Raw genomic sequence first — 24,884 nt, 5'->3', positions numbered from 1 at the left:
TTTTTTTTTTTTTGAGACGGACTCTTGCTCTGTCGCCCAGGCTGGCATGTAGTGGCGCAATCTCAGCTCACTGCAACCTCTGCCTCCCGGGTTCAAGCAGTTCTCCCTCAGCCTCCCAGGTAGCTGGGATTACCAGTGCACGCCACCATGCCAGGCTAATTTTTGTATTTTTTTTAGTAGAGATAGGGTTTCACCGTGTTGGCCAGGCTGGTCTCGAACTCCTGACCTTGTGATCCACCCACCTCGGCCTCCCAAAGTGCTGAGATTACAGGTGTGAGCCACTACTGTGCCTGGCCTCTTTTTTTTTTTTTTTTTTTTGAGACGGAGTCTCGCTTCTCTGCCCAGGCTGGAGTGCAGCGGGGCAATCTCGGCTCACTGACTCACTCCGCCTCCTGGGTTCAAGTGATCCTCCTGCCTCAACCTCCCCAGTAGCTGGGATTACAGGCATGTGCCACCACACCCGGCTAATTTTTGTATTTTTAGTAGAGATGGGGTTTCACCATGTTGGCCAGGCTGGTCTGGAACTCCTGACCTCAAGTGATCTGCCCACCTCGGCCTCCCTAAGTGCTGGGATTACAGACGTGAGGCACCGCGCCCGGCCCATGTGCATTCATTTTAATGTAAATAGGCACACATGGCTACTGTACTGAACAGTGCAGGTGTAGGAGGTGGGCTCTGCATTATCACCATGTTAGAGGGGAGAAAATGGTGCTGCAGGGAGCTCCCACGGGGAAAGTGCTTATCGCTGATGTCTCCCCAGCAGCATGCCCAAACACACTTGCCAGGTCTTTCCAGAGACAGGACGACAGAGGTCAGGAAGAACAGAAACACAGGCCATCCCTGGGTGTGTCCCACTCCATACCGGTTTGGGTGGGAGGAGGGCAGCATGAACTGGAATTCTACCACGCAGGTGCCGTCCGGGAGCTGCCGGTGCTGCAGGCTGTTTAACTCATAGGCGATGTAGCCCCTCCGCACGTAAACCTGACAAGGCAGAAGCACACGGACATTCTCTCAGGGGGCACTGCAGAGTGTCCTCAAAAGCTGAGGGCACTCACGGGGAATGGGTACCAGAAATGACCTCTAAAAGATCTATCTCTAAGCAGGCCGGGTGCGGTGGCTCAGGCCTGCAATTCCAGCGTTTTGGAAGGTCAGGGCAGGTAGGTCACTTGAACCCAGGAGTTCGAGACCAGTCTAGGCAACATGGCAAATCCCCATGTCTACTAAAAATACAAAGACTAGCCAGGCGTGGTGGCAGGCACCTGTAGTGCCAGATGCTCGGGAGGCTGAGGTGGGAGGACTGCTTGAGCACAGGATGTTGAGGCTGCAGTGAGCTATGATAGCACCACTGCACTTCAGCCTGGGCAACAGAGAAAAATCCTTCCTCAATTAAAAAAAAAAAAGATTTCTAAGCAGCAGTTAAGAGCAAATTTGCTCATATTTCAGAATGTTACTAGTTACACAAAATCCACTCTAAACTCTGGAGCAGGGGTTGATAAACTTCTCTAAGAGATAGGTAGTAAATATTTTAGGCTTTGTGGGACATACCATCTTGGCTGCAACTACTCAACTCTGCTGTTAGCACGCAAGTAGCTGTGGACAATATGTAAATGAATGGGTGTGGCTACGTTCTTCTTTTTTTTTTTTTGAGACGGAGCTTTGTTCTTGTTGCCCAGGCTGGAGTGCAATGGCGTGATCTCAGCTCACTGCAACCTCCTCCTCCCAGGTTCAAGCGATTCTCCTGCCTCAGCCTCCTGAGTAGCTGAGATTACAGGCATGTGCCACCACGCCCAGCTAATTTTGTATTTTTAGTAGAGACGGGGTTTCTCCATGTTGGTCAGGGCTGGTCTCGAATTCCCGACCTCAGGTGATCTGCCTGCCTTGGCCTCCCAAAGTGCTGGGATTACAGGCATGAGCAACCGCACCTGGCCGCGTTCTGATAAAACTTTACAGAAACAGGTGGTGGGCCAAATATGGTCCATGGTCTATAGTTTATCAACCCCTGCTTTAGAGCAGTGCTGTCCAACAGAAATATAACACAAGCTGTGTATGTAACTTTATTTTATTTACTTTTGAGACAAGGTCTCACTCCGTCACCCAGGCTGGAGTACAATGGTGAGATCATAACCCACTGCAGCCTTGAACTCCTGAGCTCAAAGGATCCTCCTACTTCAGCCTCCCAAGTAGCTGGGACTACAGGCACCACCACACCTGGCTAATCTTTTTTGTTTTTTATTTTTAGTAAAGACAGGATCTTGCTATGTTGCCCAGGCTGGTCTGCAACTACTGAGCTCGGTGATTCTCCCACCTCAGCCTCCTAAAGTGCTGGGATTACAGGCATAAGCCACCTCACCTGGCCTGTAATTTAAAATTTTCTAGTAACCACTTAGAAAAAAGATAAAAAATAATTTTAATAATATATTTTATTTCACCCCAAATATGCAAATATTATCATTTCAACATGTAATCAATATAAGAAATTATTGAGATGGTTTACATTCTTTTCTCCATACAGTACTACATCTTTGGAATGGAGTGTGTATTTTCCACTTAGAGCACAGCTCGATTCAGACTGGATGCAGTTCAAGTGCTCACTAACCACACGTGGCTGGTGGCTGCCATAGTGGACAATGCAGTTCTGGAGTTTAAACACTGAACGCTTTTCAACTGAACAGGAAATGCAGGAACTGGGCAGCAGGAGCTAATACAGCAATTAGCAGACACAATTGCTTTCCATTAAAAGACTTGCCCTTGGCCAGCACTGGGGAAGTTGAATTTGGGGAAGGTTCCCACCATTCCCTGTCAAGAATGGGGTCAGGCATGGTGGCACACGCCTGTAATCCCAGTACTCTGGGGAGCCAAAGCAGGCAGATCGTGTGAGCCCAGGAATTCCAGGCCAGCCTGGATGACGTGGCAAAACCCCATCTCTACTAAAAATACAAAAATTAGCTGGGCGTGGTGGAAAAACAAAACAAATAAACAAAAAAACCCAAAAGCATCCTAGAAAAATCTCTAATTGACACAAACAGCATTTAGCACTTTAAAAAGTAACTATAAGTCAAGCATGGTGGCATGCACCTGTAGTCCCAGCTACTGGGGAGGCTGAGGCAGGAGGATCGCTTGAGCCTAGAAGTTCAAGTCCAGCCTGGGCAACATGGCAAGACCTGTCTCTAACAAAACCAAAATTGTGTTTAAAGTAACTACAGAAGAGGTGTATTAGGTCTCACTGTTAGAAACAAAGAGTGAGGCCTGAGAAAGATTCTTCCAGAGGTGAAACTCATAGAGAGATAAAAGCTGCAGGCCCAGGAGACCCTGTGGCTGTAACATGCTAACAAGCCCAAGATGGTCTCCATGAAGACCCAGTAAACCTTCTCACTGTGTGACTTACAGGCTCCCAAAGATGCAGAAGAGAAAGTGGGGGCAACAGGGGACTGAGACTCTGAGCTCAGAAGATAAAGAATATTGGAAAAACTACTGCAGCAAAGCAGACCCGGGTAAGAGAGCCATGTTAAAAACACGAGACGTCATCTCATATTTTCTTAAAAAGATTCTAAAAGGGTAGCAGATTTATTGGGAGGCTGAGGCAGGCAGATCACCTGAGGTCAGGAGTTCCAGACCAGCCTGGCCAACATGGTGAAACCCTGTCTCTACTAACAATACAAAAATTAGCCAGGTGTGGTGGTGTGCCCCTGCAGGCCCACCTACTGGGGAGGCTGAGGAAGGAGAATCGTTTGAACCTGGGAGGCAGAGGCTGCAGTGAGCCGAGATAGAGCCACTGCACTCCACCCTAAGCACCAGAGCGAGTCTCAAAATAATAATAATAATAAAAAAGCAGATTTAAAATTCTGATTTCTTGGAACCAACACAACACCTCTTGGTTCCTGAATTCAAGAAGACCTGAATTCTTGCTCCCAGGAGCAAGAACACCTGGGATCACCTGGCTGTAATCTGGGTTTTGCTACTGGCCACGCCCTTCTACCTCATCACTTGGGGGGGGCAGGGGGTCACTTTAAGTTGTCACCTGGGCTCCTCTCGCTCTGGCAGTTCCAAGCAGAAAAGTCTTTCAGAGGTATTTAATGCACGTGAGTCAGAAAGTTTAGATGAGGTGCCTCAGACTTGGCTCTCAGGGAGTAGTATTTAATGTGCCCTGCCTGGAAGAGGCTCAAATGACACATGAGACAGCAGTGGTGACTAGCACGGAATCTGGAATGAGACAGACCCAATAATGCAAAACCTGGTTCTGCCACTTTCTAGCTGTGTGACGCTACATAAGCCACTTTACCTCTCTAAGCCTCAGTTCCTTCCTCTGTAAGATGGGACTATTAACATACCTACGTTGTAGAGAAAAGGATAGGATCACATTCACAAGGTGCGTGGCCTAGGGTCAGGTGCCTGGTGGCGGCAGTGAACACTAGAACTGGCATGGTCAGTGCTGTTCTCTGGGCCTCTCCTGCTTACCTCCAAGGACGCCATGCACACGACTTTGTTTGCGTGATAGAAGAAAGCAGGCAGGACGTCGAAGATGGTTGTTTCCGAAAGTATTAATTTCTATGGGAAATGAAAAGGGGAAACAAGGAAAAGTAAATGTGAACAAGTTTCAGGTTTTTCTTTGTTTTTGTTTGTTTGAGATAAACTGGAGTGCAGTGGTGTGATCATAGCTCACCGCAGCCTCAAACTCTCAGGCTGAAGCAATCTTCCCACCTCAACCTCTTGAGTAGCTGGGACTACAGTGTGCACCAACATCTTAGCTCTTTTTTTGTGTGTGTGTGTATTTTTTGTAGAGACAGGGTCTCACTATGTTGCCCAGGCTGGCCTCAAATTCCTGGGCTTAAGTGATCCTCTAGTCTTGGCCTCCCGAGTGCTGGGATTACAGGTATGAGCCATCACGCCCAGCCAGTGAGAAAGTTTTTTAATCACCAGTCTGATGAGTGGGGGCGGTGGGAGCAGGCAGAAGTCATGCTTTCACCACTAAAAGCGATCAGTGCCCTGCAGTGCACTGGGCTCCTCCCCTATTTAATCGTAGGAGAGCTAGTAAAGAACTCTGGGATGACGGCACCTGGGACAGGTCTCCCATCAGGCACTGAGGGCGTACCTGAGAACATGTAAATGAGCCAGAGTCCAGGAATAGGGAAGATGAGGCCATGGAGGGCTCACAGCTTCCAGATACGTTCCATTATGGCTGAGGTTTGTAAACTGCACCAGGTGAGCCCCCACTGCTGTCACACTGTCCTTCCTGAAGGACTGGGCTCCATGCCCACCTCTCCTAGAGTCTCCCCAGGTGACCCCTCGGGCAGCCCTGGCCACATTGGGCTGACCTGTCTGCATCTGTGGCTGTGCCCTGCACCCCACTGAGCACCTGGAGGGCAGGAGGAGCCGTTTCCCCAGAGGTCCCCACCTGGGCCACAGTGTGTGCTCTGTAGACGGTGAAAGGAAGGAGACGGGCTCACCTTGAGGTTCTCGGGACAGAACTGGTGGCCGTACATGTCAATGGCAGACAGGAAAATGGACTCCACCTGGTTATGCCGCAGCTCGTAGGAGGGGAGGTGGGAGGCAATCAGGATCTGCAGGGGGAGGGACGGGGGTGCTGGCGTGAGCCAACCTCCCAGGGGAGAAGGCAGAGGCTCAGACGCGGGCCGGCAGCACAGTGGGACCATGCATGGTGAGGGCTGAGCACGGTAGGGGACACATAGGAGGGTGTGGGGAAACGCACATTGTGGGGACCACACCCCGAGACCCTACCTGGCGGGCTCTGAGGGCCACTTTGCAGTGCTCGCTTTTGCTCAACTGAGTGAGCTCGTTGAGGATGGAGATCAGCTCGTCCGACAGGGAAGGGTCTGGGCCACACAGCTCATCCTTAGGGAACAGAAAAAGAAGCCAAATGGCTTTTCTCCAGCCCAGGGAAACATGCAGCACTCATCTTGGCTGGGGGAGCACCCACCGCAAAAGCCAGGCAGCTGCTCCACTCTCCAAACAGGCCCGGCACAGCCTGCTATGCAAACCCTCACCACTTTCTACTGTGCACCCACCCCAGTCATTCACTCACTCACTCACTCACTCAGCCACCCATTCATCCAGCCCAAAACATGCTCTAAATGCCTGGTAAGAACAAACAAATACAACTAAGCCCCTGCCTACATTACTATTAATAGCCAGTGATTAGGCCAGGCATGGTGGCTCACACCTGTAATCCCAGCACTTTGGGTGGCTGAGGCAGGAGGATTGCTTGAGCTCAGGAGTTTGAGACCAGCCTGGGCAACAGGGCAAAACCTTGTCTCTACAAAAAAAATAGAAAAATTATCCGGGCATGGTGGCACATGCCTGTAGTCCCAGCTACTCAGAAGGCTGAGGTGAGAGGATGATTTGATCATCCCTTGGGAGGTAGAGGTTGCAGTGAGCTGAGATTGCACCACTGCACTCCAGCCTGGGCAACAGAGCCAGACTCTTGTCTCCAAAAACAAAAAAAAAGGCCAGTGATTATCAGGCACATACTATGTGCCAGGTGGCTAGTGAACAGCTAGACCCTTTATATACAACTCCCCAAATTCTCCCACCTCCATGAGGAGTTACTTATTTTGATTCCCATTTTACAGATGGGAACTCTGAGGCTCAAAGAGGCAATATGCCTCACCCCAAAGCCAGCAAACATGTGCAAGACAGAGTCAGATTCAAACACAGGACTATTCTGCCCCCAAAGCCTCCTGCTCTTTCCCCTACACATTGCTGCCTGACTTAAGGGGCTCACAGTTTCAGAGGAGAGGGATGTGGGGTTGAATCTTGCAGGAGAGGGAGGGACAATGTGTCTGTGTTGCATCCCTCCTCTCTGCTTCTGAAAGAAGGGCCTTTCTGCTGGAGACCAGGGCTGGGTGCAGCCGGTGTTCGCATCTCCTGTTGTGCGCTAAGTGTATATGGGGCTTGGGAACGGCTCAGCGCAGGTGCTCCCTAACCACCCACTGAAGATGGAGCAATGAATGCTAAATATCAGAGCTCCTGAGCAATATGCCCCCATTCCCCACCCCGGGCATCCACTAAGACTGGTCTTCAAGAGGTCACCAGATGGTAGAGCTGTGGGGCATTTTTTTCTACATGTGTTTCTGCATTTTCGTATTATAATGAACCGATACTGATTTTATCATCAGAAAAAACTTTAACATATTGATATTTCATACACAAAGACACAGGAACGTCAATGCTGAAGAAATTGGTAGGAAAGTATTCTAAATCTCCTCTCCCTTCTCTGATTTGCTTTCCATTATCAAACGGTGGTGGCATAACTCTCCACCAATCCCCTAGGCTTGTGGCTCCCAGGCCAGGACAGCACAGGTGCTGGCCAATAGCTAGACTGGTGCTTTTCGAAGAGGTGAAAAACTCAAGAGTAGTTTGTGTGAACATTTTTTAAATTCTGCCCCACACACACACACACATCTAAGTGTGAATGTTAAAAAATCTAACCATTGCCTTCTACATACAAAAAATAATAATAATAATAACAAAAACATTTTTCTAGGCAGGGCACGGTGGCTCATGCCTGTAATCCCTGCACTTTGGGAGGCCAAGGCGGACAAATCACATGAGGCCAGGAGTTCAAGACCAGCCTGGCCAACAAGGCGAAACCCTGTTTCCTACTAAAACTAAAAGAAAATTAGTCAGGTGTTGTGGTGCATGCCTGTAATCCCAGCTACTTGGGAGGCTGAGGCAGGAGAATCAGCTGAACCCAGGAGGCAGAGGTTGCAGTGAGCCGAGATTGCGCCACTGCACTCCAACCTGGGCGACAGAGCAAGACTCCGTCTTGAAAACAAACAAACAAACAAAAAACAAACCATTTTTCTTTCTTGTTAACTTAGTGAAGCAGTCTCATCTTGTATATTTTAGTTCACAGAATCATGTTTTGTTTGCTTTGTTTTGTCACTAACGAAGTCCCATGACCAGAGAACTGGTGTCAGAAACTAGGTCCATTTAAAAGCCTCAAAAAAATTCATTTCAAAATAATCATTCAATTCACAAGTCTTTGTTCAAAACCTCTCAGGTACCAAATACCATCAGGTGCAGAGAACTCACTATTTTCTAACAAATGGGACCAAGAAAGTCAGAAGAATAATGAATCTCACATTTATCCCCAGACTGTAATTGGTTCAACATTTTTAGCCTCTATCACCAAGGAGGTCCAGGAAAATGTCCCAATTCCCAAGAGCTGGGGGCTGCTCCACCCATCTTCCCTTGGCTGTCCTCTGGTGTACGTGATATTTCATGACTTTATGCCCAGAAGACAGTCAATATGTGCACAGAAGAATGAACAGCAAAATAACCCACAGACCCACTTGCGTTTGAATGGCAAGCTGACTGTAATAGATTACAGGCATATTTTGCTTGACAAACACTCAAACTCCAGGAAATTCCATCCAAAGAATGTATTTTGAAAAGCATTATATTATTTTAGTAATAGAACTCCCCCCAAAGAGTGGATATCTCCTTAGGCATAAATTCCCAGTCCTGGCTGCGCGTTGCAATCACTTGGGGAGTCCTCTCTCCCAATTAATTTTTACAAACTTCAAAACTACAGAAGAATTGAAGATCAGTATGTTAAAAACCCATAGTAATCACCTAGATTCACTAATTGTTAAACTTTTGCCACATTATCATATTTGATTTTTCTCTAATAAGAACGTGCGTGCGCATACACACACACTCTTTTTCTGAAAGTCAGTTGCAGACATCACAATCCTTTATACTATTGTAGCACATATCTCCCTCTCACCTAACTACAGAACCATTAAAACACCAAAGAAACTGAACATTAAACCAATAATATTATCTAATATACAGTGCACGTTTAGGTTTCCCACAGGGAAACTTTCAAAAAGCACTAATGCCTGGGCCCTACCCCTAGAAACTCTGATTAAATTGACCAAGGGTGGGACATGGGCAATTGTATTTTTTAAAAGTCTCCCCACCCCCTAGGTGATTCTAATGTACAGCCAGGATTAAAAGCTGCTGCATGAGATTTTTAAATGATTCTTTACCAAAAATCCCAATATTTATTAATGCAACTTGGATAGGAGACAGGGTATTAACTATTCTCTGAGATCATGGCCAAACTCTGCCCACTGACTGTTTTTGTAAATAAAGTTTTATTGGAACATAGTCACCCCCATTCATGTACCTATTGTCTAGTTGTTTTCAGGCTACAGTGGCAGAGCTCATGGAGCTGAGTAGCGGCAACAGGGGGTGGACATCCTCAAGCCTAAAATCTTTACTATCTGGGGCCCTTTACAAAAAAAATTTGCAAGGCCGGGTGTGGTGGCTCATGCCTATAATCCCAGCACTTTGGGAGGCCGAGGCCGGTGGATCACCTGAGGTCAGGAATTCAAGACCAGCCTGGCTAACATGGTGAAACCACGTCTCTACTAAAAACACAAAAATTAGCCCGGCGTGGTGGCGCATGCCTATAATCCCAGCTACTCTGGAGGCTGAAACAGGAGAATTGCTTGAACCCTGGAGGCGGAGGTTGCAGTGAACAGAGATTGTGCCACTGCACTCCAGTCTGGGTGATAGAGTGAGACTCTGTCTCAAAAAAAAAAAAAAAAAAAGATAGATAGAACCCGGGACGCAGAGGTTGCAGTGAGCCAAGATTGTGCCATTGCACTCCAGCCTGGGCAACAGAGCAAGACTCCGTCTCAAAAAAAAAAAAAAAAAAAAAATTGTCAAACCCCTTTCTACTATAAGCCAAGTCCGAGTTGCTCTTACTCTGCTGATCCTACATTTTCCAAGTCAGTTGCCAGGGACATACCAAAGAAAAATATTTTTAGTTATAAAAGACTGCTATTATCGGCCAGGCGCAGTGGCTTATGCCTGTAATCCCAGCACTTTGGGAGGACAAGGCGGGAGGATTGCTTGAGCCCGGGAGTTCAAGACAAGACTGGGCAACATAGTGAGACCTCATCTCTACAAAACAAACAAATAAACAAACAAACAAACTAGCTGGGCATGGTGGTATGAGTCTGTAATCCCAGCTACTTGGGAGGCTGAGGTGAGAGGATGGCTTAAGCCCAGGGGATAGAGGCTACAGTGAGCCATGATGGTGCCACTGCACTCCAGCCTGGGCAACAGAGTGAGACTCTGTCTGAAAAGAAAAAACAGACAAAAAACAAAAGACTGCTATTATCAAGTGGAAAGAGAAACAAGAACAGAGACTCCATACTTCTTCTTCTCTACACACAGGACTCAAAATCCAATATCCTGCAGCTAACAGTTCATGAGTCTGGAGTCAGACTATTGGTTCAAATCCTGGCTCTACATTTAGGAGCTGGGTGCCCTTGGGCAAGTGGCTTAACCTCTCTGTGCTCTGCCGAAGAGCTGTGACAGCAGTACCCACTTTCTAGGACTGCTGTGAGATTAAATGAGCAACTATTTATTTGGAAAGCACTTCAAGAGTACATGGCACAAACTAGGTGCTTTGCATTAGTCATGATCTCCCTGGCGCCAATAAACCCCGCTCATTGCCTGTTTTTATATACAAAGTTGGGGTTTTTTTTTGTTGTTTTTTGAGACAGGATCTCATTCTGTCACCCAGGCTGGAGTGTAGTGGTGTGATCACAGCTTACTGCAGCCTGAACATCCCAGGCTCAAGAGATCCTCCTGCCTCAGCCCCCTCAGTAGCTGGGACTACAGGTGCACACCACCACACCTGGCTAATTTTTGTACTTTTTGTAGAGATGGGGTCTCCCTATGTTGCCCAGGCTCGTCTCAAACTCCTGGCCTCAAGTGATTCTCCTGCCTCAGCCTCCCAAAGTGCTGGGATTACAGATGTGAGCCACAGTGCCCAGTTTTAATATTTTTCTAAGAAATGGAGTCTTGCAATGTTGCCTAGGCTGGACTTGAACTCCTAGGCTCAAGTGATCCTCCCACCTTGGGCTCCCAACAAAGTTTTACGGGAACACAGGCATGCTTACATTGTACAAAGGCAGTGTTGAGTGGTCACAACAGAGACCACGCCAACCTGCAAAGCCTAAAATATTTACTTGCTGGCTTACTTTTTCTTTTATTTATTTTTTGAGACAGAATCTCGCCCTGCTGCCCAGGCTGGAGTGCAGTGGCACAATCTCGGCTCACTGCAACCTCTGCCTTCTGAGTTCAAGTGATTTCTTCTGCTTCAGGCTCCCAAGTAGCTGGGATTACAGGTATGAGCCACCACGGCCAGCTAATTTTTGTATTTTTAGTAGAGACGAGGTTTCACTATGTTGGCCAGGCTGGTCTCGAACTCCTGACCTCAAGTGATCTGCCCACCACAGCCTCCCAAAGTGATGGGATTACAGGCATGAGCCGCCGCACCCAGCCACTTTCTGGCCCTTTTAAGAAAACGTTTGTGGACTCCTGACCCACCCCCGGTCTGGGTAACAGGCCCTCTTCCTGCTTACGATCAACATGATCACCAGCTGGTTCTTCTTGGCCACCTGTGCATGGGAGAAGATGCAGTCCAACACCTGGGACATGTCTGGCTTGAACTGCTCCCTGAGGTTTATCACACACTTGTCGTAGTGGGCTAGGGGGAGACAAAACACCACACAGAGGTAAAGCTCAGGCTCCTCACGGCCCCCACCATCCCACTGGTGTTGGCATCAGCATCTCTTGCCTTGCTGAAAATGGTGCTCAACACGCAAGTATCTTCTCAGGAGATCCAACACCACTGTTTTCATATAGCCACGGATCCCGCTGCGGTATCTGGGGAGAAGGGAAGGCTGCTCTTAATGCTCACACCCTTCCTTGAGTACCTGAATATTTAGTATTTTCTTTTTATGATTTTTAAAAAGAGAAAGGATTGGCTGGGCGCGGTGGCTCATGCCTGTAATCCCAGCACTTTGGGAGGCCGAGGCAGGCAGACTATGAGGTCAAGAGATCGAGACCAGCCTGGCCAAAATGGTGAAACCCCGTCTCTACTAAAAATACAAAAACTAGCTGGGCATAGTGGCACGCGCCGGTAGTCCCAGCTATTCGGGAGGCTGAGGCATGAGAATAGCTTGAATCCGGGAAGAGGAGGTTGCAGTGAGCCGAGATCGCACCACTGCACTCCAGCCTGGGCGACAGAGCAAGACTCTGTCTCAAAAAAAAAAAAAAAAAAAGAGAGAGAGAGAAAGGATTTTAGAAAGGACACTGAGGTGGGAGGATCACTGGAGCCCAGGAGTTCACGCCTGGGCAATATAGCCAAGACCCCATATCTACAAAACAAAACAAAAAAATTAAGGCCAGGCATGGTGGCTCACACCAATAATCCCAGCACTTTGGGAGGCTGAGGCGGGAGGACCATTTGAGCCCAGAAGTTCAAGAGCAGCCTGGGCAACAAGGTGAGACCTTGTCTTTACAAAAAATCAAAAAAATTAGCCGGCAGTGGTAGCGCATGACTGTGGTCCCAGGTACATAGGAGGCTGAGGTGAGAGGATCACTTGAGCCCAGGAGGTCAAGGCTGTCGTGAGCTATGATTGCACTGCTGCACTCCAGCCTGGGTGATAGCTTGTCTCAAAATAAATAAATAAAAATTGATTAATTAGTTAATTTAAAAATAAATTTTTTTTTTTTTGAAACGGAGTCTCGCTCAGTCACCCAGGCTGGAGTGCGGTGGCGTGATTTTCGGCTCACTGCAAGCTCCGCCTCCCGGGTTCACGCCATCCTTCTGCCTCAGCCTCCCGAGTAGCTGGGACTACAGGCGCCTGCCACCCATGCCTGGCTAATTTTTTTGTATTTTTAGTAGAGACGGGGTTTCACCGCCAGAGAGATGGGGAATCCACACTAAAATCTCTCTCCCTAACAGCTGAGGAGCTCCTTGAAAAGAAGGCCAGTTTTCTACAATCTCACATTCTTTGTACCTGTGAGTTTCTGGCACATGGGAAACACGCCTGGAATTTACTGGTTCAAATCCAAGAATGCTTTGATTCCTTTTTTTCTTTTTCATAAAAGACAAGGTCTTGCTCTGTCCCCCAGGCTGGAGGGCAATGGCGCGATCACAGCTCACTGTAACCTCGAACTCCTGAGCTCAAGCAGTCCTCTCACCTCAGCCTCCTGAGTAGCTGGGCCTATAGGTAAACACCACCATGCCTGACTCATTTTTTTTTCTTTTTTTTTGTAGAGACAGGGTCTCGCTACATCACCCAGGCTGGTCTCCAACTCCTGGCCTCAAGTGATCCTCTTGCCTTGGCCTCCCAAAATGCTGGGATTACAGGCATAAGCCACAGCGCCTGGCCCTGATTGTCTTCATAAGGAAAGCTTTCTTGCTAGGTGGATTTTTCATGAAAAGTGGCAGAAAATCCTTTTGTCAGCCGGGCGTGGTGGCTCACACTTGTAATCCCAGCACTTTGGGAGGCCGAGGCAGGGGGATCACCAGGTCAGGAGATTGAGACCATCCTGGCTAACATGGTGAAACCCCATCTCTGCTAAAAACACACACAAAAAATTAGCCGGGCATGGTGGTGGGCGCCTGTAGTTCCAGCTACTCGGTAGGCTGAGGCAGCAGAAGAATGGCGTGAACCCGGGAGGCGGAGCTTGCAGTGAGCCAAGATCGCACCACTACACTCCAGCCTGGCCAACAGAGCGAGACTCCATCTCAAAAAAAAAAAAGAAAATCCTTTTGTCATCAGAACAGTCCTGCAGCAGAAAACCCCTGTACAATAAATAATTACTTGAGATGAAATACAATTATTCATCCACTTTCCTTTGCAATTGTCCCAAAAGCTACAATAACAATTTGTGCAGTCTTTTATCATACATAAAGCTATTTTATCCCATTGTCTCAATCTAATGTATCTATCAAGTATTTACTATTTGTCAGCACTTCACAAAACTTAATACATTTATAGGCCAGACATGGTGGCTCACGCCTGTAATCCCAGCACTTTGGGAGGTCGAGGCAAATGGATCACTTGAGGTCAGGAGTTCGAGACCAGCCTGGCCAACATGGTGAAACACCATCTCTATTAAAAGTACAAGTATTAGCCAGGCATGGTGGCACATGCCTGTAATCCCAGCTATTCAGGAGGCTGAGGCAGGAGAATCGCTTGAACCTGGGAGGCGGAGGTTGCAGCGAGCTGAGATTTACAAACAGAGATTTACAGAAGTAAAGTACCTTACCCAGGGTTCTGCTGCTAGTAATGGCACTGCAGGACTATAACACACTTTCTCTCAGTTCAAGCCTGCCCTGAAGACAGCCCTAGAGCACCACCCTGGTGCAATGCATGCGCCAATTCAGGTGACAACCACATCCTACGGGGAGACCCAGGATTCACCTCTGGACCAACTGCACGATGCTCTGGGTGTTGATGAAGAAGACCTCTCGATCGGCCTTCCGCTGCAGGGTGGCTGCGTGGCAGTCCAGGATGGTGGCTATCTGGATGGAAAAACAAGACAGGTCTGACTGCTGATGATTCAGATGCCACACAGCAGTCCCCTAAAGCAGGGGTCCCCAAACCAGTACCCAAACCAGCACTGGTCCGTGGCCTGTTAGGAACTGGCTGAACAGCGGGAGGTAAGCAGTGGGTGAGGGAGCGAAGCTTCATCTGTATTTACAGCCCCTCCCCATTGCTCATATTACCATCTGAGCTCCACCTCCTGTCAGATCAGCGGGAGCATTAGATTCTCACAGGAGCGCAAACCCTGCTGTGAACTGCGCATGCGAGGGATCTAGGTTGCATGCTCGTTACGAGAATCTAAGGCCTGATGATCTGTCCTGTCTCCCATCACCCCCAGATGGGACTGTCTAGGTACAGAAAAACAAGCCTGGGGCTCTCAGATTCTACATTATGGTGAGTTGTATAATTATTTCATTATATATTACAATGTAATCATAATAGAAATAAAGTGCACCATAAATGTAACGTGCTTGAATCATCCCAAAACTATCCCCCTCCCCGGTCCATGGAAAAACTATCTTCCACAAAACCAGTCCCTGGTGCTAAAAAGGTTGGGAACTGCTGACCTAAAGAACCCACCACAGCCTCCCAGGGAGGTCCCATCCAAGACTCATTTGAAGATTGAAAATTCCAGGCCCAAAGCCTTCCAGCTATCCTGAAACACCCCTGTTCATCCCCTCAACGGTAAGGAATTCAAGCGCTCAAAATGCCAGCAATCACATGGAGGAGTGCACACATTCGCCTTATACCATTCCGCACATATGAATGAGATGGGGAACGAGGAGATGGAAATGTCCCACTCTAGCAAAAACCAGGGTGCTGGTGGGGAAGGGTCCTGTCTTTATCATTAGACATAATGTTATCGGTATATTGCCTTTGGCATCAAAAATATTTTTAAAGAAAAAAAAACCTGGATCAATGACAAATTCCTGAAAGTTCCAAGTGTGTATTTTTTCAGTTAGGATCCTCTAGAGTTTGGCTTTTGTTATTTTTTAGTTCAGATATAACTTACACACCATCATATTCCACCATCTCCCTTTAGAGTGTATATTCAGTGGTTAGTAGCGTATTCATAAAGTTGTGCAACTATCACCACCATCTAATTTTAAAGCATTTTCGTCACTCTAAAAAGAAACCTTGTAGTCATTAGCGCTTACTCTCCATTTTCCCTGTGCTGCAGCCCCTGGCGGCCACTAATCTGCTTCCTACTTCATGAACATGCCTATTCTGGACATTTCATAAAAATGGAATCACACAGGGCTGGGCACCATGACTCATGCCTGTAATCCCAGCACTCTGGGAGGCCGAGGCAGGCAAATCACCTGAGGTCAGGAGTTCAAGACCAGCCTGGCCAACATGGTGAAAACCCATCTCCACTAAAAAAATACAAAAAATTAGCTGCGAATGGTGGTGCACACCTGTAATCCCAACTATTCGGGAGGTCTCAAAAAAAAAAAAAAAAGAGGAATCATATAATATGTGGTCTTTTGTGCCTGGCTTATTTCCCTTAGCACAACAGGTTCATCCATGCGGGAGCATGAACCAGTATTCTTTCTTTCTTTGGCTGAACAATATTCCAACCCTTAGAACTCCTAACCTCTGAGAATGGCCTGAACTACACTGTCCTCTGGTTTCCCAAATCACCAATTTGTGGGTGGGTGGATGATGATGGTGGGGAACCCTCCCACCAGAGGGCAGGAAGGCAAACACGCAGAGGGGCTCTTCCCAGTGCAAATGCCTTTCAAATGCCCCACAAAACCAACAACCACAACAAAATGAACAACGCGAGGCCGATGTGTAAATAACAGAGATATTTCATACTACCCTGGAATGGCTTCCATTCTTTTTTTTTTTTTTTTTAGCGTGTTCACAAATGCAACTATGATTATGATGAGACATCTCAGTACATTCTTTTTTTTTTTTTTTGGAGCGCAGTGGTGCGATCTCGGCTCACTGCAACCTCCGCCTCCTGGGTTCAAGCAATTCTCCTGCCTCAGCCTCCTGAGTAGTTGGGATTGCAGGTGTGCGCCACCATGCCCAGCTAATTTTTGTTTTTTTTTTAATATAGACAGGGTTTCACCATGTTGGCCAGGCTGGTCTCGAACTCCTGACCTCAAGTGATCCATCTGCCTCGGCCTCCCAAAATGCTGGGATTATAGGCGTGAGCCAACGCACCCGACCTCAGTACAAGTCTTAAAAAATATTACATATATACACATATATATGTATATATGTATATACACACATATATATGTATGTGTGTGTATATATACGTATACACACACACATAGGTGTGTGTGTACACACATAGGTATGTGTGTGTGTATATATATACATATATATACACACATACACACACACACATACATGGAGCTCCCCGACGATCACCTACAAAATCCAGGGGCAGAAAATCAAAGCTGCAAACCAGTGAAAAAACAAAAATAAAAAAACTTGCAGTTTCCTCTAATGATGTCAGCCAGTTTATTTTTTGGGAAATGCTCACTCCATCTGCATCAACTGCTCACTCCTATTTGGAATCTTGAGTTTTAGGCAATGAGGCCTAAGGAATATCGATGTTCATTCAAACAACTGTTGCTTTGAGTAAATGATAGGATTCTGCAGACAAGGCTCGAAAGGAAACCCTTGGCCCCTGATATGTTAGGCTATAAGTGGGTCTCAAGGAGTTCAACTTGATCAGAGGCCAGATACCGAGCCAGACCGGGAGCTGGCCCAGTGTGAGCATCCTGGGGGGGTGGGGCTGGGCTGGGGAGCACGTACCTGCTGGCTGGGGAACTGGCACAGCACCGAGGTGATGTTGCTGGCATACTGGGCCATCACCCTGCGGACTGACTTCTCCACGGGGGCGGGGATGCGGCCTGCCACACTGGTCATGATCTCCTGCAGCTCCAGCAGCGGCAGTGACGGGTGCCGGAGGGTCATCATGAGCTTCTGCACCCACTCCTTCAGCTGAAGCGGGGACCACAGCATCAGCCCCCAGCCCTGCATGGGCATGGGCACCACTGCCCCCAACAGGGCACCCAACACAGCTCAACTCATCCTGACCCCATGCACTCAAGTGGCTGAAGATCCAGACCCAGCAGCCTCTGGGGCAGTCCAGAGTGGAATGGCCTCCTGACCACAGGGGAATACTCAGTTTCCCCACATAGGAAGACCCTGACTCCCCCTCTCTGTGCCTCAGAAAGCCAGCATGGTGGGGGGATCAAACATAAGGTCACATGATGAGCTGATGTTTATAGGATATTTGCTTAGTGCCAGACAGTGTTCTAGGACTTTTCTTTACATGTTCTCATTTGATCCCTAAAAGCAACCATATAAAGGAAGTCTAATGATTTTGTCCATTTTGCAGCTGAGGCAACTGAAACACAGAGAGGTTAGTTAAGTTAACCAAAGTCACTCAGCTAGTAAGAAGCAAACCCAGGCTAGTCAGCTCCTGAGACTCTGAACTGCTGCCCTATGCTGTTTCCGGGGTGTCTCAGTAGCCAATGCTGATGGTCTTTGGATGACGATGACAGTGGGGCCAACACCCTAGTGTGGCTGTGAGGTTTCAAAGTGAACTGATGCATAAACTGCGAAGTGCCCCAACTAATAAAAGTTGCAATTATTGTGGGGTGCAGTGGCTGATGCCTGTAATCTGAACACTTTGGGAGGCCAAGGTGGGAGGATCACTTGAGCCCAGGAGTTCAAGACTAGCCTGGACAACATGGCGAGACTCTGTCTCTACAAAAAATTAGCTGGGTGTGGTGGCAGGTGCCTGTAACCCTAGCTACTTGGAAGGCTGAAGTGGGACGATTGCTTGAACCCAGGAGGTCGAGGTTGTAGTGAGCAGTGTTTCCACTACTGTACTCCAGCCTGGGAGACAGAGCAAGGCCCTGTCTCCAAAAAAAAAAAAAAAAAGTTGCAATGATGGCAATAATCATCAGGCAGCATAACGTGGGGGCGAAGAGCACAGAGTCAGAATCCTGACGGCCATGGTTCAGATCTCATCTTTGCCTCCTCATGTATGAAGCACGGCAAGTCTCTTAGTCTCTGTGTCCCTCAGTTGCCTCAACTGTAAATGGAAATAAGAGTTCCTACCTTATTGGTTGCTGGGAGGATGAAATGATTGAACTTTTAAGTAGTTAGAAGGTGACACAGCAGGCATGGTGGCTCATGCCTGTAATCCCAGTACTTTGGGAGGCCAAGGTGGGTGGATCACCTGAGGTCAGGAGTTCAAGACCAGCCTGGCCAACATGGTAGAACCCTGTCTCTACTAAAAAATACAAAAATTAGCTGGGTATGGTGGCACATGCCTGTAATGCCAGCTACTCGGGAGGCTGAGGCAGGAGAATCGCTTGAACCTGGGAGGCAGAGGTTGCAGTGAGACAAGATCGTGCCACCACACTTCAGTGTGGGTGACAGAGCAAGGCTCCCTCTCAAAAAAAAGGGGGGCTGACACATGGTACATATTTGCTAAGGGTTGGTGGTTATTATCATCATCACCATCGTGATTTGCTCTCCTGAGATGGACCCGATACAGCACAGTGTGACGGTTAGTCACTGCTATGAGCATCATGGGTCTTTCAAGGAGGTCTGCAAATCAGAGGACTTCTTGTCTCTCTACTGAGTGAGCAGATGAGACCCAGCAAGGGTGAATGACGAACAGAGGTGTGTTTCAAACAAAGTGCCTTGTCTGTCATCTCCTTAAGTGGGGTGACCCCCACTGACTCCTTCCTTAATGTCCCACTGGAGTATTCTCAGTCTTGAGCTGAACTGCTACAAGCCCAGTTTACGATCAAGGAGAAAAAGTCAGGCCAATGTTTACAATTGAATTGAGGAATTCCCTGAGGACAGGTCCTTCATAAACACAACCAAGGGGCTGGGTGCGGTGGCTCAGGCCTATAATCCCAGCACTTTGGGAGGACCAGGCGGACGGATCACTTGAGCCCAAGACTTCGAGACCAGCATGGGGAACACGGCAAAACGCCATCTCTACAAAAATACAAAAAATTAGCCGGGCATGGTGGGGTGCACCTATAGTCCCAGCTACTCGGGAGGCTGAGGTGGTAGGATCTCTTGAGCCCGGGAGGTCGAGGCTGCAGTGAGTCTGGGTGACAGGGTGAGACCTTGTCTCAAAAAATAAAATAAATAAAATAAAAACAACAGAGGACTAACCATTTTCTCATTTCTTACTCAGTAATGACCTCTACTGTCACGGGGTGGACCTTCTGACCCTCTGCACTGGTCTACACGCCTGCGCTCACAGGTGACTTTACCTTTATGCTAAAAATGGGCTCTGGCAGACAAAAGCCACTCATGACGTTGGTGAGGTTTTCCAGGACGCTGTGGAAGACCTGGTGCAGCTTCTCTCCGAGGATGGGCAGTGTCTGCTGGGCAGGGAGTTCTCCTGTGAACGGTTCAGCCTGATGAGACACCACAAGAACAACAGGTCAGGAAAACTCTGGGAATCCCAAATGGGACCGGGCAGAATGGGAGGCGGGACAGATCCGCCGGCTTCCATAATCAAGTGAGGATGAGGCCTGAGGAAAAAATCAAAGACAATGAACTGGAAAGTTAAAATGGCCAAACTCACACCCCAATATGGGTTTTCCAAACCATTCCTTTTGCAAATGGCCCAGTACACAGTTTCATATCCCAAACAGTTTTGGGGGGTGGCGGTGAGATCTGGTTTTTTTTTTTTGTTTTTTTTTTTTGAGACACTCGCACTGTCACCAGGCTGGAATGCAGTGCCATGACCTTGGCTCACTGCAACCTCTTCCTCCCGGGTTCAAGCAATTCTACCTCAGTCTCCCGAGCAGCTGGGACTACAGGCGCAGGCCACCACGCCCAGCTAATTTTTGTATTTTTAGTATAGACAGGGTTTCACCATGTTGGCCAGGATGGTCTCGATCTCTTGACCTCATGATCTGCCCGCCTCGGCCTCCCAAAGTGCTGGGATTACAGGCGTGAGCCACCACGCCCGGCCCATCTGTTTGTTGTTGTTGTTGTTTTGCTTTATAATCAACAAATCTCCCTATGTTCTCTATTTATTTTCATTCTCTATTGAATCCCAAAGTTAAACACCTTACAGTAGGATGAAAATTTATGAACATCTCATACAAATGCACCTGATTTTTGTAAATAATAAAAATTCAGTCTTAGGTAAACACATGGAAAAATAAAAAGCTCCCTAGAGGGCAACACAGACTAAATGTGCTCATTCATCTACTCATTCATTCTACAAATACCTACTGTGCATGACGCACAGTGCTGGGGTGTGCTGTTCTCCCAGCAAAGAACACTCCGTTTCCTGCCCACCCTCTACCCCTCCACCCACACCCATCCCCACCCCTAGCCCTGCAGGCTCTTCTTCCCTTTTAAGAGATGACTTGGCCAGGCATGGTGGCTCATGCCCATAATCCCAGCACTTTGGGAGTCCAAGGCGGGAGGATGAACTGAGGTCAAGAATTCGAGACCAGCCTGGCCAACATGGTGAAACCCCATCTCTACTAAAAATATACAAAAAAATTAGCCAGTCATGGTGGCTCGTGCCTGTAATCTGAGCTACTCCAGAGGCTGAGGCAGGAGAATCACTTGAACCTGGGAGGCGGAGGTTGCAGCGAGCCAAGATTGTGCCATTGCACTCCAGCCTGGGTAATGGAGTGAAATTCTATCTCAATAAAAAAAGAGCCGACTTGAGGGTTTTCCCCTACACAATCTGATCATGGCTTCTCCATGTGGGCCCCCACAGCCCAGAGCCAAGGGCAGTCTTCTAACTACACTCACCAAGTAAAATTACTGGATCTCCCAGTCTGTCTCACCAGCATTTATGTGAGGCTGCAGGGAATGGGTGGCCAGGCCCTGCCTCATTAACCCAGCACAGGAAATGTGTGCTGAAAGGAATCACAGTACAGGTACCCAGACCTGCCCACTGATCCAAAAATGCCCAGTCTATTCCTAGGGAGTTTTGGGAACTCCCTAAAGAGACTAATGATGCCAGGCACAGTGGCTCACCCTTGTAATCCCAGCACTTTGGGAGGCCAAGGTGGACGGATCGCTCGAGGCCAGGAGTTCAAGATCAGCCTGGCCAACCTAGTGAAACCCCATCACTACTAAAAATACAAAAATTAGTCAGGCATGGTCACACAAACCTGTGGTCCCAGCTACTTGCTACCTGGGAGTCTGAGGCAGGAGAATTGCTTGAACCCAGGAAGTGGAGATTGCAGTGAGCCAAGACTGTGCCACTGCACGCCAGCCTGGGTGACAGAGTGAGACTGTCTCAAAAAAAGAGAGAGAGAGACTAATGAAAAGAAATGTAACACACGCTTGTAATCCCAGCACTTTGGGAAGCCGAGGCAGGCGGATCACGAGGTCAGGAGATCGAGACCACGGTGAAATCCCGTCTCTACTAAAAAAAATACAAAAAATTAGCCGGGCGTGGTGGCGGGCGCCTGTAGTCCCAGCTACTGGGAGAGGCTGAGGCAGGAGAATGGCGTGAACCCGGGAGGCGGAGCTTGCAGTGAGCCGAGATCACTCCACTGCACTCCAGCCTGGGTGACAGAGCGAGACTCCGTCTCAAAAAAAAAAAAAAAAAAAAAAAAAAAGAATTGTAACAACAGTCATTTGCAGCAACACGGATGGAACTGGAGGATATTACATCAAGTGAAATAAGCTGGGCACAGAAAGACAAATTTAGCATGTTCTCACTCATATGTGGGAGCTGAAAATTAAAACAAATAAATGCATGGAAATAGAATGTAGAGTGATGGCTGCCAGGGTAGTAGGGCTGGTGGGAGTGGGGATGGTTAGTGGGTGCAAAAATCCAGTTAGATAGAATGAATAAGATCTAGTATTGAGGCTGGACGTGGTGGCTCACACCTGCAATCCCAGCACTTTGGGAGGCTGAGGCGGGCGGACCACCTGAGGTCAGGAGTTCGAGATCAGCCTGGCCAACATGGTGAAACCCCATCTCTACTAAAAATACAAAAATTAGCTGGGCATAGTGGCAGGCGCCTGAAGTCCCAGCTACTCGGGAGGCTGAGGCATGAGAATTGCTTGAACCCTGGAGGCAAAGGTTGCAGTGAGCTGAGATCACACCACTGCACTCCAGCCTGGGTGACAAGAGCAAAACTCCATCTCAAAAAAAAAAAAAAAGATCTAGTATTGATAGCACTACAGGGTGACTCTACAGTCAATTAAAATTGACTGTATATTTTAAACTAACCAAAAGAGTATAATTGGAATGTTCCTAGCGCAAAGAAATGATAAATGCTTGAGGTGATAGATACCCCAATCACCCTGATTTGATTATTAGATGGTATGCCTATATCAAAAGATCACATGTACCCCATAAACATATACACCTATTATGTACCCATAATAATTATAATTTTTTAAAAAAAGAAAACAAATACAATCAATAGAATACTCTGGAGAAAAGAGACAATGTGATATTTTTAAATGTTTTTTTTACTAGACAGATGTACTAATTATTTTAGAGTCTTGCTTAGGAGGGTGTAAACATTCATTCATTCATCAAGACTTGTTATTTCTGAGCACCCACTATGCTCCGAGCACTGTGCTAAGCCCCAGGATCACAACAGTGAACATCAAAAGTAGTCCTTGACCTCAGGGACTCATCAGTAATGACAGGGCTTGACAAATTAAGAGGAATCTAAATCGGAGGTGCCCCCAAGAGCCTGAGCTCAGGGTCACATGACAGACACCCTGGTGCACCCCCTAGTGGTCCTGAGGACAGGGTGACGCCCCCGGCACCTGCACTGCTATACGTTCATCCAACAACCAATATTTACAGAGCACCTCTGATGTACCAGGCCCCGTTTTTGGCACTGGGGCCCCAGCAGCGAGCAAGAAAGCCAAAATGCCCTGTTCTCGTGGTGTTTCCAGTCTCCTGGAGGCCAAATAATAAAGCAACAAGACAATCAGTGAGATCGTCTCTGTGAGGTGTGGTGTGTGTTTGCGCGTGGGTAGAGGTGAGCACAATTTTTAAAGGGCGATTGAAAGAGACATGACAACTATATGCAATGTGCTAACCTGGATGGGATCCTGGACAATAGGTAAAAACTAAGAAAATCGTACACTCATGTTCATAGCTGCCTTATTCACAGTAGCCAAAAGGTAGAAACAATCCAAGTGTCCATCAGTGGATGAGTGGATAAACAAAATGTGATTCACCCCTACAAGGGAATATTATGCAGCCTTAAAAAACAGGGAAATTCTGCCACATGCTATAAGATGGATGAAACTTGGAGACATTATGCTAAATGAAATAAGCTAGTCACAAAAGGCCAGATACTATATAGATTCCACCTATATGAGGCACCTAGAGGAGTTGAATTGATAGAAAGCAGAACAGTGGTTGCCAGGGGCTGGAGGGAGGAGGGAGGAGGGAGTTACTATTTAACAAGTGTCAAGTTTCGGTTTTGCAAGTGCTGGAGATGGATGATGGTGATGGTTGTGCAACAATGTGAATGGATTTAATACTGCTCAAGAGAACATTTAAAAAAGGCTAAGATGGTAAATTTTATGTTATGTGTATTTAACCATAATTTTTTAAAAATGATCTGAGGAAATCTGAGTGAACAAAATGTAACAATATTGGTTCATTAAATGTGACAAATGGACCATATTATTGCAATAATAGGTAAATTTAAAAGTTAATTATTATTTGTAAACAATAATACCTAATATATCAATACTAGTTCATTAAATATGACAAATGGACAACACTTGTGCAATAATAGTTAAATTAATAACAGTAAATTGATAACAATAGTAATTAATTGAGGCCAGGCGCAGTGGCTCACACCTGTAATCCCATCACTTTGGGAGGCTGAGGAGGGTGGATCATCTGAGGTCAGGAGTTCAAGACCAGCATGGCCAACATGGTGAAACCCTGTCTCTACTAAAAATACAAAAATTAGCTGGTATGGTGGGACACACCTATGATCCCCAGCTACTCAGGAGGCTGAGGCAGGAGAATCACTTGAACCAGGGAGGAAGAGGTTGCAGTGAGCAGAGATCATGCCACTGCACTCCAGCCTGGGCGACAGAGCGAGAGTCTGTCTCAAAAAAAAATGAATAATACTAACAATTAATTGAATAATAATTAAATGAATGACAGGGAAACTGGCTACAGAGAATATGGGAACTCTGTACTACTTACATAACTGCTCTGTACATCTAAAACTATACTAAAAATTAAGTCTATTAAAAAGAAAAGGTGGCCAATGGTCAAGAATGCCCTCATTGAGGGGAAGACATTGGAATCGAAGCTCCCAGGAGTTGAGAGTGAACCCTGCAAAGTCTGGGGTAGGTCCTTCATGGCAGAGAGGACAGCCCCCAGGAGGGAGGGGTCCAGTGTATTCAAGTAAGTGATGGGGAGAGGGACAGAGGAGAAAGGCAGAGAAGAAAGCATTGAACAGCTAGCTCACTTGGGGTCTTGTAGGTCACTGGCAGAAATTGGGTTTTATTCTAAGC

The 24,884-nt window shown here is 47.3% G+C and overlaps 1 protein-coding gene across 6 annotated transcripts in view; it reads right to left on the bottom strand.

The window, feature by feature from the left end:
* Positions 1-24,884, bottom strand: part of ACACB (acetyl-CoA carboxylase beta) — a 158,290-nt gene that overhangs the window by 39,738 nt on the left and 93,668 nt on the right. For 4 of the 6 annotated variants that reach the window (XM_055236594.1, XM_055236596.1, XM_063614392.1 and 1 more), the window contains 9 exons: positions 19,661-19,807; positions 17,166-17,354; positions 14,265-14,365; positions 11,624-11,712; positions 11,409-11,533; positions 5,737-5,850; positions 5,445-5,558; positions 4,456-4,545; positions 863-981 (listed from right to left, as the gene is read on the bottom strand). In XM_055236594.1, coding sequence (XP_055092569.1) covers positions 863-981; positions 4,456-4,545; positions 5,445-5,558; positions 5,737-5,850; positions 11,409-11,533; positions 11,624-11,712; positions 14,265-14,365; positions 17,166-17,354; positions 19,661-19,807 — 1,088 coding nt within the window. Of the gene's footprint in view, positions 1-862; positions 982-4,455; positions 4,546-4,619; positions 5,090-5,444; positions 5,559-5,736; positions 5,851-11,408; positions 11,534-11,623; positions 11,713-14,264; positions 14,366-17,165; positions 17,355-19,660; positions 19,808-24,884 lie in introns of those variants that run through there. The other 2 variants (XM_055236597.1, XM_055236599.1) reach the window with 2 other exon arrangements.

The sequence above is a fragment of the Symphalangus syndactylus genome, chromosome 13, assembly GCF_028878055.3.
Source record: "Symphalangus syndactylus isolate Jambi chromosome 13, NHGRI_mSymSyn1-v2.1_pri, whole genome shotgun sequence".
NCBI classification, from domain to species: domain Eukaryota; kingdom Metazoa; phylum Chordata; class Mammalia; order Primates; family Hylobatidae; genus Symphalangus; species Symphalangus syndactylus.
The sequence above is the reverse complement of the archived record's forward strand: the minus strand, read 5'-3'. Positions and strand labels throughout refer to the sequence as shown.